The sequence below is a fragment of the Scyliorhinus canicula genome, chromosome 4 (genome assembly GCF_902713615.1).
Source record: "Scyliorhinus canicula chromosome 4, sScyCan1.1, whole genome shotgun sequence".
Classification (NCBI taxonomy): Eukaryota; Metazoa; Chordata; class Chondrichthyes; order Carcharhiniformes; family Scyliorhinidae; genus Scyliorhinus; species Scyliorhinus canicula.
The window spans coordinates 143,810,620-143,823,039 of record NC_052149.1 but is presented as its reverse complement, the minus strand read 5'-3'; the positions used below and the strand labels follow the sequence as shown (position 1 = coordinate 143,823,039).

Genomic DNA, 12,420 nt, shown 5'->3' with positions numbered 1-12,420 from the left:
CCAGACGCTGAAGCCTTATGACTTAAACCCATTTGATAAGCTTGGCTTCAAACTTGAAGATGCCACCGAACACAACAAAGGTCATTGATGGCACTGACTTTATATTTAACATATTTCTTGAGGAACTTGGAGGGAATGAGCTATTTTATATCTAGTACTGTGCAATAAGAAAGTTAATTAATAATCTCGATGGAAAGGAGCCTCTGGGGAAAACCATATGATAATAGAATTTTACATTATTTTTCAAGTGATGTAGTTCAATCAGAGACCTGAATCTTAAACCTAGACAAGGGAAATTACAATGGAATGAAGCGCAAGTTGGCTGTGGTAAATTGGGAAATTACGATTAAAGATAGGATGGTATGTGCATGTGCGAGACAGTGGTATAGTGGTATTGTCACTGGACTAATAATCCAGAATTCCAGGTGAATTCTCTGAGGCCATGGGTTCAAACAAGCCAGAAACATAAAAATAACTATAAAAGCATCTAATGATATGTAAAAGAGAAATATTAGCAAAGGCAAATGTGTCTATTACAAGCAGAGATCGGAGAATTTATAATGGGGGAATAAGGAAATGGCAGAGAAGCTAAAAAAATGCTTGTATCTGTCTTTACAGAGGAACAAAACGCCTCCCAATAATACTGGAGAACCAAGGGCCTAGCGAGAATGAGGAACTGAAAGAAATTATTATTCGTAAACAGTAGTATTGGAGAAATTAATGGGACTGGTGATCTACATCTACATCCCAGAGTGTCGAAAGAGGTGGCTGTACAGGTAATTGATAGTCGCCTTCCAAAATTCTATAGATTCTGGAATGGTTCATGTAGATTGGGAGATAGCATTCATAATAAAGCTCCTATTTACATGTAAAACCTGTTGTGTGTGATCTCTGCATATCTCCGAGGCGCAAAACAGTATAGTTATCTGCTGAGAATTATTGCTGTATGATCACCAATGGCTGCATCTCAAATTTACATGGATCATTAGCCCCAATGTTATTTGCAAGAGCCTTTCCTGACTTCACAACTCCTTGCTCACTATTTGCAATTTGTATCAGTGATTTAGGTGAATGGACCGAATATGCGGTAACTAAATTTGCTGTTGGCACAAAGATAGGTAGGAAGCTAAGTTATGAAGAGGACATGAGGAGTCTTACAAGGGATAGATAGGTTAATGAATGGGAAGAAATTTGGCAAATGGAGTATAATGTGTCAAAATGTGAACTTATCCACTTGGTTGGGAAGAATAAAAAAGTGGCATATTATTTAAATGGTGAGAGATTGCAGAACTCTGAAGTATAGGGCGATCTGGGTGCCCTGGTACATGAATCACAAAAGTTTGGTATGCAAGTGTGTAGCCACCTGGGGTGGCCACTGCCCAACACAAAATGGAAGATTGCAAGGAATGCAGGGAAAATGGACATGTTGTAAAGCAAGCAGCTTGCAAAGCGATTGTATATTGGGACGACTGCAGAAACCAGTTTTGACTGTTGCAGAAACCAGACAGCACTGTGAAAAGAAACCAGTTAACATACTAATGAGGCGATACCGGGCGATCCCCAGATACAATGGAAACAAGTTAAACACAGATCGATACATTCAATGGAAGGCCAGACTTTCGGCGCCAGAGAAGCCCAAAACAATGGGCGAAATTCTCCAACCCCCACGACGGGTCGGAGAATAGCGGGAGGGCCTTCCCGACATTTTTGCCGCCCTCCCGCTATTCTCCCACCCCCCCCCGCCGAAGTCCCGACCCGAATCGCTGCCGCCGTTTTTTTACGGCCGGCAGCGATTCTCAGCTGTTAGATGGGCCGAAGTCCCAGCCCTTTCCGCCGTTTTTACGAACGGCAAACACACCTGGTCTTGCCGTTCGTAAAAACGGCGTCACAAACTCGCTATTAATAACCATGGCACCGATTGGCACGGCCGTACCACGGTCGTGCCAAGGGTGCCATGGGCCCGCGATCGGTGGGCACCGATCGCGGGCAGCGGGCCCGATGCCCGCGCACTACTTGTCCTTCCGCCGCCCCGCAGTATCCATTCGCGGGGCGGCTGAGGGGCAATTCGGCCCGCGCATGTGCGGGTTTCGCGCAAAAACGCGATGACGTCACCCGCGCATGCGCGGGTTGGAGTCTTCCAAACTGCGCATGCGCGGCTGACGCCATATGACGCGTCAGCCGGCGCTAACTCCGGCAAGCGGGCTTAACGATTTTCGTTAAGCCCGTCTTGCCGGAGCCTACGGCGTCGGGCTGCTAGCCCTGACCGGGGACCAGAATCGGTCCCCGGTCGGGAAGGGGCGCGCTGCCGTAAAACCCGCCCGGGTTTTACGCCAGCTTTACGATTTCTCCCGTTTTGGGAGAATCTCGCCCAATAAGTCCCAAGAACCGCCCCAGCGACCAAGGAACTGCCCCATGATTGGGGGGTTCAAACATAATCGATTGGGAAGAGACCCAATTGATTCCAAGCAGGTAAGGGAGTCCACCCAAAGGGGCGCGGATCCCCTGGGACCTATAAAAGGCAGGTCCCACACATGGTTCAGTCTCCTGCTCCAGCCTTCGGGCAGCAGCCACCAACAAGTAAGTGCCTCCCAACGACCGCTACCAGTGATAGGCACTCCTGACCACCTTTTTAATTGATACCAACCTGAAGTCTGCAGACCAGAGCAGAGCAAGAGGCCTGGTTCCCTGACCCAGCAGTTCCTTCGAGATAAGTATTAGTTGTTTAGCGGTAGGAATAAGTTTAATCCTTTTAGCTTGTGCATGGGTAGTTATTATAATTGTATTATAATAAACTCAGTTGTTTGGACTTACTAATTGGTGTACGGTTTTATTGCTTTGAACTTCATCTTGAAGCTTGTGGCGGTGTCTTAACGACACCTGGCGACTCCAGAGCTTAGAACAGAAACAGAGCCAAATTGAGTTTTCAGCACACTCACCCAGAACGACCAACAGTGATTATGAAGGCAAATTAAATGTTGTTGTTTACTGTAAGGGGAATGGAATATAAAAGTTGAGATGGAGGTTGTTATCTTGTGAGGAAAAGTTGGACAGGCTGGGCCTGTACCGATTGAACTTTACAAGAATGCAAGGTGATCTTATTGGAACATATAAGATTCTGAGGGGAACTTGGCAGCCTGGATGCTGAAAGGATGTTTCCCTTTGTAGGGGACACTGGAACTAGGTAACACCGTTTAAAAATAACAGGCCATCCATTTAAGATGGAAATGAGGAGAATATTTTCTCTCAGAGTGCTGTGCGTTCTTGTGTCACTGAATGCCCTGACTTCTGGAGACTGATTGTGTGGAAGGGTATTGGAAGAGACAATCAGAAATGAAAAGCTCAGAGGGACGAGAAGAGAGCCCAGAGAAAGAGAGGCCTGCAATTAGTGCACCTTCTCAGCTCAGTCTTCCTTTGCAATAGATGCAGTAGAGTTTGCCATGTCAGAGTGGGGCACGTGAGCCACACCAGGTGATGCTTAACACATATTTGACCACCACAGCAATAGTCAGCACCCTATGAGATGGGAGGCTGACACTAGCATTTATATTCATATTTATATTCTCCTGTATCCTGCATCATACATTTTCATTAGTAATTTTCTATATTCTATATTGAGCTCACATACTATGATGCTTTGTGTCCTGTAACCTATACTGAAGTGCACACTCTAGACTCTACCTTTTATTCTGAAATACAACTTGTAATGCAAGGCCAGCAACACGGGTTCAATTCTCTCGCCTGAGGTGTGGTGATCCTCAGATTAAATCATCACCAGTCAGCTCTCATCCTCAAAGGGAAAAGCAGCCAATGGTCATCTGGGACCATGGCGACTTTACCTTACCTTTAATACAAACTACATTGCATTTCACAAAAATGTACTTACTCGTTTTTCTTGATCTCCAGAATATGATCTCTTCCTTCAGCTGTGACTTGGATCTCTGCCCAGGCTGGGTGCTGAGTATACAGGGAGGGTGGTTGGGAGAAGAAAAAGAGAAAAACTTCATCAGATGCACATTTCTCAGATGTGCAGTCGTCGCTTTTTAAAGATTTGCCAGCTCTGGTGTTTCTTGGCATCGACTTTAGATCGAGAGTTCCTCAGTTGCATCATCCACGAATTATCAATATGCTCACAGGATGAAGTGACAGGGCAATGTGTCAGGGGGGAAGGATGCAAGAATCCCTTTCAAAATCTTTTCGGGGGCAATAAACAAATGCAGCAGCTATTTTCTATGTTCTATCCAATGATAATGGTGCACAACGTCTGGTGCGATGGCAATAGAGTTGGATGGTCACTCTGCTCCTAGTTTTGTACCATAAAATAAAGCAGCCCCATCTCACCCGACCTTTCAACTTAGGCCGAGTGAGATCAGCCCAACACAGCAGATTCCCAAGGCCTCCTGCCAAGTCCAGGAGAATCGAAATTAAGTAAGCCACGCGCCCTTTTTTAATGACACTAGCTGCCGTAAACCAGGTACGTTTAACAGTACAGCCATTTTGACAAAGCAGAGAGAAGGTAAATGTTCTGGCTCTGGGTCACTTGGGAGTTTACACATGCTCCCTGTGTTTGCGTGGGTTTCACCCCCACAACCCAAAGATGTGCAGGGTAGGTGGTTTGGCCACACTAAATTGCCCCTTAATTGGAAAAAATGAATTGGGTGCTCTAAATTTAAAAAGGAATGTTTAAGGTAGGATTTGGAGTGCGGGGGCAGGGTGTGGGAGAGGAGAGAGGAGGGGGGGGGAGGTTGGGCCTTGGGAGTCAGCAAGGGTCATCAGAGGTGGTAGTTGGACTTTGGAGGGACGGAAGGAAGAGTCCCCTGAGTAGTCCAGGGGTGGGGTGAGCACCGTGAGGTTTTGGAGTGGATCAGTGCTATAGTTACGCAGAAGCTAGAAGTGGTTTCAATTCTTCTAATTTTTTCTTGGTAACAATTGCTTTATGACAGTCAGAACCATCAGACGTTTGCGATTCAAATCGCATTATCGAATTGTTCCCTGTGCAGGTCAACTGCCCATCAGTAGTTTGAACTTGCCGGACAATTGCCATGCAAACCTTTACCTGGCAACCTCAAGAGGCTAAGGGAGGTTGCGGGAAAGTCTCCAGTGCATCTTTGGGATGCTCCCACAGATATAATGCCCCAGAGCTCAGAGGTTACGAGCCATTCATTCACACAGTAGTTGAGAGAATTGCTCTTTGAACAGGGCTGTTGCATCCACACCTGGAGCACTTCGAGTTTCAAGTGTCGCTGACATAATATGAACAGGTCTCAATGAACTCTCCTCTATTGTGTGCTGTGATGTATAAACAAATCTGATGAACCTGGGTGTACTGTACGATTTACACAATCCACCTGCTCTGACACTTGTCAATAAAGAGGGTTTGTATTTATATGATGCCTTTCATAACCTCAGATATCTCACAGCACTTCACAAGCTAACCTTTGTGGCTACTGTTATAAGTTAGGTCGATGTAACAACCGATGTGTGCAAATCAAAATCCCACAAACAGGAAAGAAATGAAGGACCAAGTAATTTGTTTTTCCATAGTGCAAGTCGAGGGTTAGCTATCAACCTGGGCACTGGGGAGAACACCACTGCTCATTGTTCAATAGTATGGAACCTTAGGGGCAATTGAGTCTCAATTGAATAGCTCATCCAAAAGTTAGTATCAGCTAAGGTAATGTTCTCAACTCTCTTGAATCCACAAACTCCCAGTTTAGAGGTCAGAATGCCACCATTGAATTACTAAGATAATTAGTCACAGAGTTGGTATGTTCCAATGGTATCTCTGTAATAAGAACTGGAATGGAAGTATTGACTTCTTCGGCTCCAATTTTATTGTGTTCTACAATCCCTGTGCCTCCAAATCCACAGTGCCACCTGTATTCCCTATAGTTAGGGGCTGGTTTAGCACAGGGCTAAATCGCTGGCTTTGAAAGCAGACCAAGGCAGGCCAGCAGCACGGTTCAATTTCCGTACCAGCCTTCCCGAACAGGCGCCGGAATGTGGTAACTAGGGGCTTTTCACAGTAACTTCATTTGAAGCCTACTTGTGACAATAAGCAATTTTCATTTCATTTCATTTCATGTTCAGTCTAGTAAACAATAAGTGTAACTTGTTAAACAATCAATTAAGCGAAAAGTCTAAGGCGGTGCTCAAGGTGATTTAGTTAGTAAGTATATAGCTTAGAACATAGAACATTACAGCGCAGTACAGGCCCTTCGGCCCTCGATGTTGCGCTGTCCTGTGAAACCCCTCTAAAGTCCCTCTACACTATCCCTTTATCGTCCATATGCCTATCCAATGACCATTTGAATGCGAATTCTGTTGGCGAGTCCACTACTGTTGCAGGCAGAGCATTCCACACCCTTATTACTCTCTGAGTAAAGAATCTACCTCTGACATCTGTCCTATATCTATCTCCCCTCAATTTAAAGCTATGTCCCCTCGTACTGGACATCACCATCCGAGGAAAAAGGCTCTCAATGTCCACTCTATCTAATCCTCTGATCATCTTGTATGCCTCAATTAAGTCACCTCTTAACCTTCTTCTCTCTAACGAAAACAGCCTCAAGTCCTTCAGCCTTTCCTCATAAGATCTTCCCTCCATACCAGTCTTCCCTCCATACCAGGCAACATTCTTGTAAATCTCCTCTGTACCCTTTCCAATGCTTCCACATCCTTCCTATAATGTGGCGACCAGAACTGCACACAATACTCCAAATGCGGCCGCACCAGAGTTTTGTACAACTACAACATGACCTCATGGCTCCGAAACTCGATTCCTCTACCAATAAAAGCTAACACACCGTACGCCTTCTTAACAACCCTCTCAACCTGGGTGGCAACTTTCAGGGATCTATGGACATGGACACCGAGATCTCTCTGCTCGTCCACACTACCAAGAATCTTACCATTAGCCCAGTACTCTGTCTTCCTGTTATTCCTTCCAAAATGAATCACCTCCCACTTTTCTGCATTAAACTCCATTGCCACCTGTCAGCCCAGCTCTGCAGCTTATCTATGTCCCTCTGTAACTTGTAACATCCTTCTGCACTGTCCACAACTGCACTGACTTTAGTGTCATCTGCAAATTTACTCACCCACCCTTCTACGCCCTCCTCCATGTCATTTATAAAAATGACAAACAGCAGCGGCCCCAAAACAGATCCTTGTTGTACGCCACTAGTAACCGGACACCAGTCAGAACATTTCCCATCAACCACCACCCTTTGTCTTCTATCAGCTAGCCAATTTCTGATCCAAACTGCTAAATCACCCTGAATCCCATGCCTCTGTATTTTCTGCAATAGCCTACCGTAGGGAACCTTATCAAACGCTTTACTGAAATCCATATACACCACATCAACTGCTTTACCCTCATCCACCTGTTTGGTCACCTTTTCGAAGAACTCAATGCGGTTTGTGAGGCACGGCCTACGCTTCACAAAACTATGTTGACTATCTCTAATCAAATTATTCCTTTCCAGATGATTATACATCCTATCTCTTATAAACCTTTCCAAGACTTTTCCCACAACAGAAGTAAGGCTCACTGGTCTATAGTTACCGGGGTTATCTCTACTCCCCTTCTTGAACAAGGGGACAACATTTGCTATCCTCCAGTCTTCTGGCACTATTCCTGTAGACAAAGATGGCTTAAAGATCAAAGCCAAAGGCTCAGCAATCTCCTCCCTAGCTTCCTAGAGAATCCTAGGATAAATCCCATCCGGCCCAGGGGACTTATCTATTTTCACACTTTCCAGAATCGCTAACACCTCCTCCTTATGAACCTCAAGCCCTTCTAGTCTAGTAGCCTATATCTCAGTATTCTCCTCGACAACTTTGTCTTTTTCCTGTGTGAATACAGACGAAAAATACTCATTTAGCACCTCTCCTATCTCCTCGGACTCCATGCACAAGTTCCCATTACTGTCCTGACTGGCCCTACTCTTACCTTAGTCATTCTTTTATTCCTGACATATCTATAGAAAGCTTTAGGGTTATCCTTGATCCTACCTGCCAAAGACTTCTCATGTCCACCTGGCTCTTCTTTTTTTTTAAATAATTTTTAAAAAATAAATTTAGATTACCCAATTATTTTTTCCAATTAAGGGGCAATTTAGTGTGGCCAATCACCTACTCTGCACATTTTTAGGCTGTGGGGGCGAAACCCACGCAGACATGGGGAGAATGTGAAAACTCCACACGGACAGTGTCCCAGAGCCGGGCTCGAACCTGGGACCTCAGCGCCGTGAGGCAGCTGTGCTAACCACTAGGCCACCGTGCTGCCCCTCACCTGGCTCTTCTCAGCTCTCTCTTTAGAGCCTTCCTAGCTAACTTGTAACTCTCAAGCGCCCTAACTGAACCATCACGTCTCATCTTTACATAAGCCTCCTTCTTCCTCTTGACAAGTGTTTCAACTGCTTTAGTAAACCATGGTTCCCTCGCTCGACCACTTCCTCCCTGCCTAACAGGTACATACTTATCAAGGACACGCAGTAGCTGTTCCTTGAACATGCTCCACATTTCCATTGTGTCCATTGTGGCAGCTTTCCTCTCCAGCCGATGCATCCTAAGCCTTGCCTTGTCGCATCATAATTGCCTTTCCCCCAGATATGACTCTTGCCCTGCGGTACATACCTATCCCTTTCCATCGCTAAAGTAAACGTAATCGAATTGTGGTCATTATCACCAAAGTGTTCACCTACCTCCAAATTTGACACCTGTTTTGGTTCATTACCCAGTACCAAATCCAATACAGACTCGCCTCTCGTTGGCCTATCTACATACTGCATCAGGAAACCCTCCTGCACACATTGGACAAAAACGGACCCATCTAAAGTACTCGAACTATAGCGTTTCCAGTCAATATTTGGAAAGTTAAAGTCCCCCATAACAACTACCCTGTTTCTTTCGCTTCTATCCATAATCACCTTTGCAATCCTTTCCTCTACATCTCTGGAACTTTTCGGAGGCCTATAGAAAACCCTTAACAGGGTGACTTCTCCTTTCCTGTTTCTTAACTCAGCCCATACTACCTCAGTATTCGAGTCCTCATCAAATGTCCTCTTAGCCACCGTAATACTGTCCTTGACTAACAATGCCACCCCTCCCCCTCTCTTACCACCTTCCCTGAGCTTACTGAAATATCTAAACCCCGGCACCTGCAACAACCATTCCTCGCCCTGCTCTATCCATGTCTCCGAAATGGCCACAACATCGAAGCCCCAGGTACCAACCAATGCCGCAAGCTCACCCACCTTATTCAGGATGCTCCTGGCATTGAACTGGACGCACTTTAAACCACCTTCCTTCCTGCCAGTACACTCCTGCAGCTTTGAACAGCTTGGTCTGTGACCATGTGGATCACAAGGACCCTGAGTGTGACTCTTGGCTTGTGCTGCCTACTGCTTAGTCAATCAGTGGATGCGCTACTAATGACCAGGCCTCTCATGTATGATTATTCGCCTAGAAGGTGCATAGAATGATAGAATTTACAGTGCACAAGGAGGCCATTCGGCCCATCGAGTCTGCACCAGTCCTTGGAAAGAGCACCCTACCTAAGCCCATACCTCCACCCTATCCCCATAACCGAGTAACACCACCTAACCGTTTTGGACACTAAGGGCAATTTTAACATGGCCAATCCACCTAACCTGCACACCTTTGGACTGTGGGAGGAAACTGGAGCACCCGAAGGAAACCCACGCAGACACGTGGAGAACGTGCAGACTTCGCACAGACAGTAACCCCAAGCTGGGAATCGCACCTGGGACCCTGGCGCTGTGAAGCAACTGTGCTAACCACTGTGCTACTGTGTGTGGATGCTCTATAGGTGCAGCAGCTGATTAATAAAAATACAATTGGTCAGAGTTAATATGACGTACCTGGACACAAAGTTAGCATTCGCTAACTAGTAATCAGGTTCACTGTGATGTATGTTGGAATTTCAGATGTATCGTATTATAGGTATTTGGAGCAGTAAGGGTTAAAAGCCTGTGTTAGTGTGTGCATGTGTTTGCTGCAATCATGCTTTAAAAGAAATCCTGGTTTAAAAGGCAAGTATATTTTGGGAGCCAGGGATGTAATTAAGCCATCTTAAAAAGCTTGGGCTAAAGGAATTTTGTTTGATTAAGGGTATTCCCTATGGAGCTAATTAGATTTCAGCTTGGTACGGTGATGTCATTTCAGGGTAGAGCTAAGGCATCAGGCACTTTGTAGAAAGCAGGTTAGTTCTGATCTGAATGAAGCTGTGTACAGAAGTCAAACAGTTCTTCTCTCACTGCAGTTCAGTTAAAATCGATTAACAGTCTTTAAAGCAGTGCAGGCTTGTCTGATAACAAGGGGGAGCCGAAACAAGCAGGGAAGCACCTTCTGAAAAAGTACATCACAATTGCTGCATGGGTCTGACAGGAGTCAGATCTTTTTGTTAAAGCATTATCAAGGGATCTCTTTTTCTCAAAGAAAACCTCTGCAAAGCAAGTATTCCTATGTGCCAGTAATAGTTAAAGTGGAGTGAGAGCTGAGATGGGTTTTATTCTTGTTGCTTAAGTGGAAATAAAGATAGCAGTATTCTCTGTATTGGGGAGTGTTGTTTCGGGGGTTAACTGTAAGCTATTTTCTAGTGTGATGTTAAAGATTGTGTTAGTAATAAAGTTTGTTTTAAAATACCACATCCATATTTCTTTGTGAAATCACTCCTAGAGTGAGGTATCCTTTGCTCATAGTCTTAGAAAATTAAAGTAAAATATTGGGGTTTCTGTCCCGTATCTGAACCACAGTTGGCATCTAGCCTGGGATGGTAATATTGTACACTTGTTAGGAAGACGTTGTGGTTCCCCAATGCTTAAGTTAGAATTGGAGCAGAATTTAACAGATCACACTTATTGTTTGTACATATATATGAAGGGGATACAGATGGCATTGTGGATTTGGAAGAGACGTGATTGTAGAACACAATAGGGCAGCACGGTAGCATAGTGGTTAGCGCAATTGCTTCACAGCTCCAGGGTCCCAGGTTCAATTCCGGCTTGGGTCACTGTCTGTGCGGAGTCTGCACATCCTCCCCGTGTGTGCATGGGTTTCCTCTGGGTGCTCCGGTTTCCTCCTACAGTCCAAAGATGTGCAGGTTAGGTGGATTGGCCATGATAAATTGCCCTTAGTGTCCAAAATTGCCCTTAGTGTTGGGTGGGATGACTGGGTTATGGGGATAGGGTGGAGGTGTTGACCTTGGGTAGGGTGCTCTTTCCAAGAGCCGGTGCAGACTCGATGGGCCGAATGGCCTCCTTCTGCACTGTAAATTCTATGATAATAAAATTGGAGTTGAAGAAGTCAAGACTTGCTTTCCAGTTCTTATTACAGAAATACCATTGAGGCTTAAGAACACTGTGACTGATTATCTTAGCAATTCAATGTAGCTGTCTATCTGGTTATGCTGTACCTGGTTTAAAGTTATCCAGCCTCAACTGGTTGACAAGTCAATACATTATGCCTAACAAACCAGGTCGAAGTCAATGTGTTGGTCTTCTCGGCTGTAGTGCCCCCACATTCAAACACTCTTGCTAATGCTTTAATATGACGAATGGCCACTGTGGAAAGCTAAATGCCTCTGACCTCGGGAGTGAGTGACAATTGTGATTCTGACCTTATCCCGGTGACCATTGTCGATTGTCGTAAAAACCCATCTGGTTCACCAGAATCTATCGTCCTTACCTGATCTGGCCTACATGTGACTCCAGATACACAGCAATGTGGTTGATTCATAAATGCCCTCAGGGATGGGCAATAAATGCTGGCCCAGCCAGTGACTCCCATGAACGAATAAAAAAAAATCCACAAGCAGTAACATTTCAGTAGCAGTTGAGGACGGAAATTGGTAGAATCTCACCTTTAAGTTAGAAATTCATGGGTTCTACTCCCACTCTAGAGAGCTGAGTATCTACCGAGGCTGACAATCCCTCAGTGCTGCACCGTAACATGTGCCACGTTGGGATGAGACATTAAACAAGCCTTTGCCTGTCCTCTCAGGTGGTTTCAACAGATCTCCCCAGTTCTATTTTAAAGAAGAGCAAAGGACATATCGGCGTCCCACCCCACAATGCCCTGGCCAATATTTATCCATCAACCAAAATCACTCAAACAAATTATCTGGTCAATATAACACTGGGATTTTGCTGTGCACAAATTGGCTGGTATATTTCTTACATTTCACTAGCATTCAAAAAGTATTTCATTGGCTGTGAAGCACTTTGGGATGATCTGAGATTGTGAATGCTATAGAATGCTATAGAATAACCACCATGCTACCGTGGGGCCTCACGGTAGCATGGTGGTTAGCATCAATGCTTCACAGCTCCAGGGTCCCAGGTTCGATTCCCGGCTGGGTCACTGTCTGTGTGGAGTCTGCACGTCCTCCCCGTGTGT

General features: G+C 45.2%; 1 protein-coding gene across 2 annotated transcripts in view; it reads right to left on the bottom strand.

The window, feature by feature from the left end:
* Positions 1-12,420, bottom strand: part of adam19b (ADAM metallopeptidase domain 19b) — a 200,579-nt gene that overhangs the window by 144,628 nt on the left and 43,531 nt on the right. For both annotated transcript variants that reach the window (XM_038795297.1, XM_038795298.1), the window contains exon 3: positions 3,884-3,954. In XM_038795297.1, the coding sequence (XP_038651225.1) occupies positions 3,884-3,954 (71 nt within the window). The remainder of the gene's footprint in view (positions 1-3,883; positions 3,955-12,420) is intronic.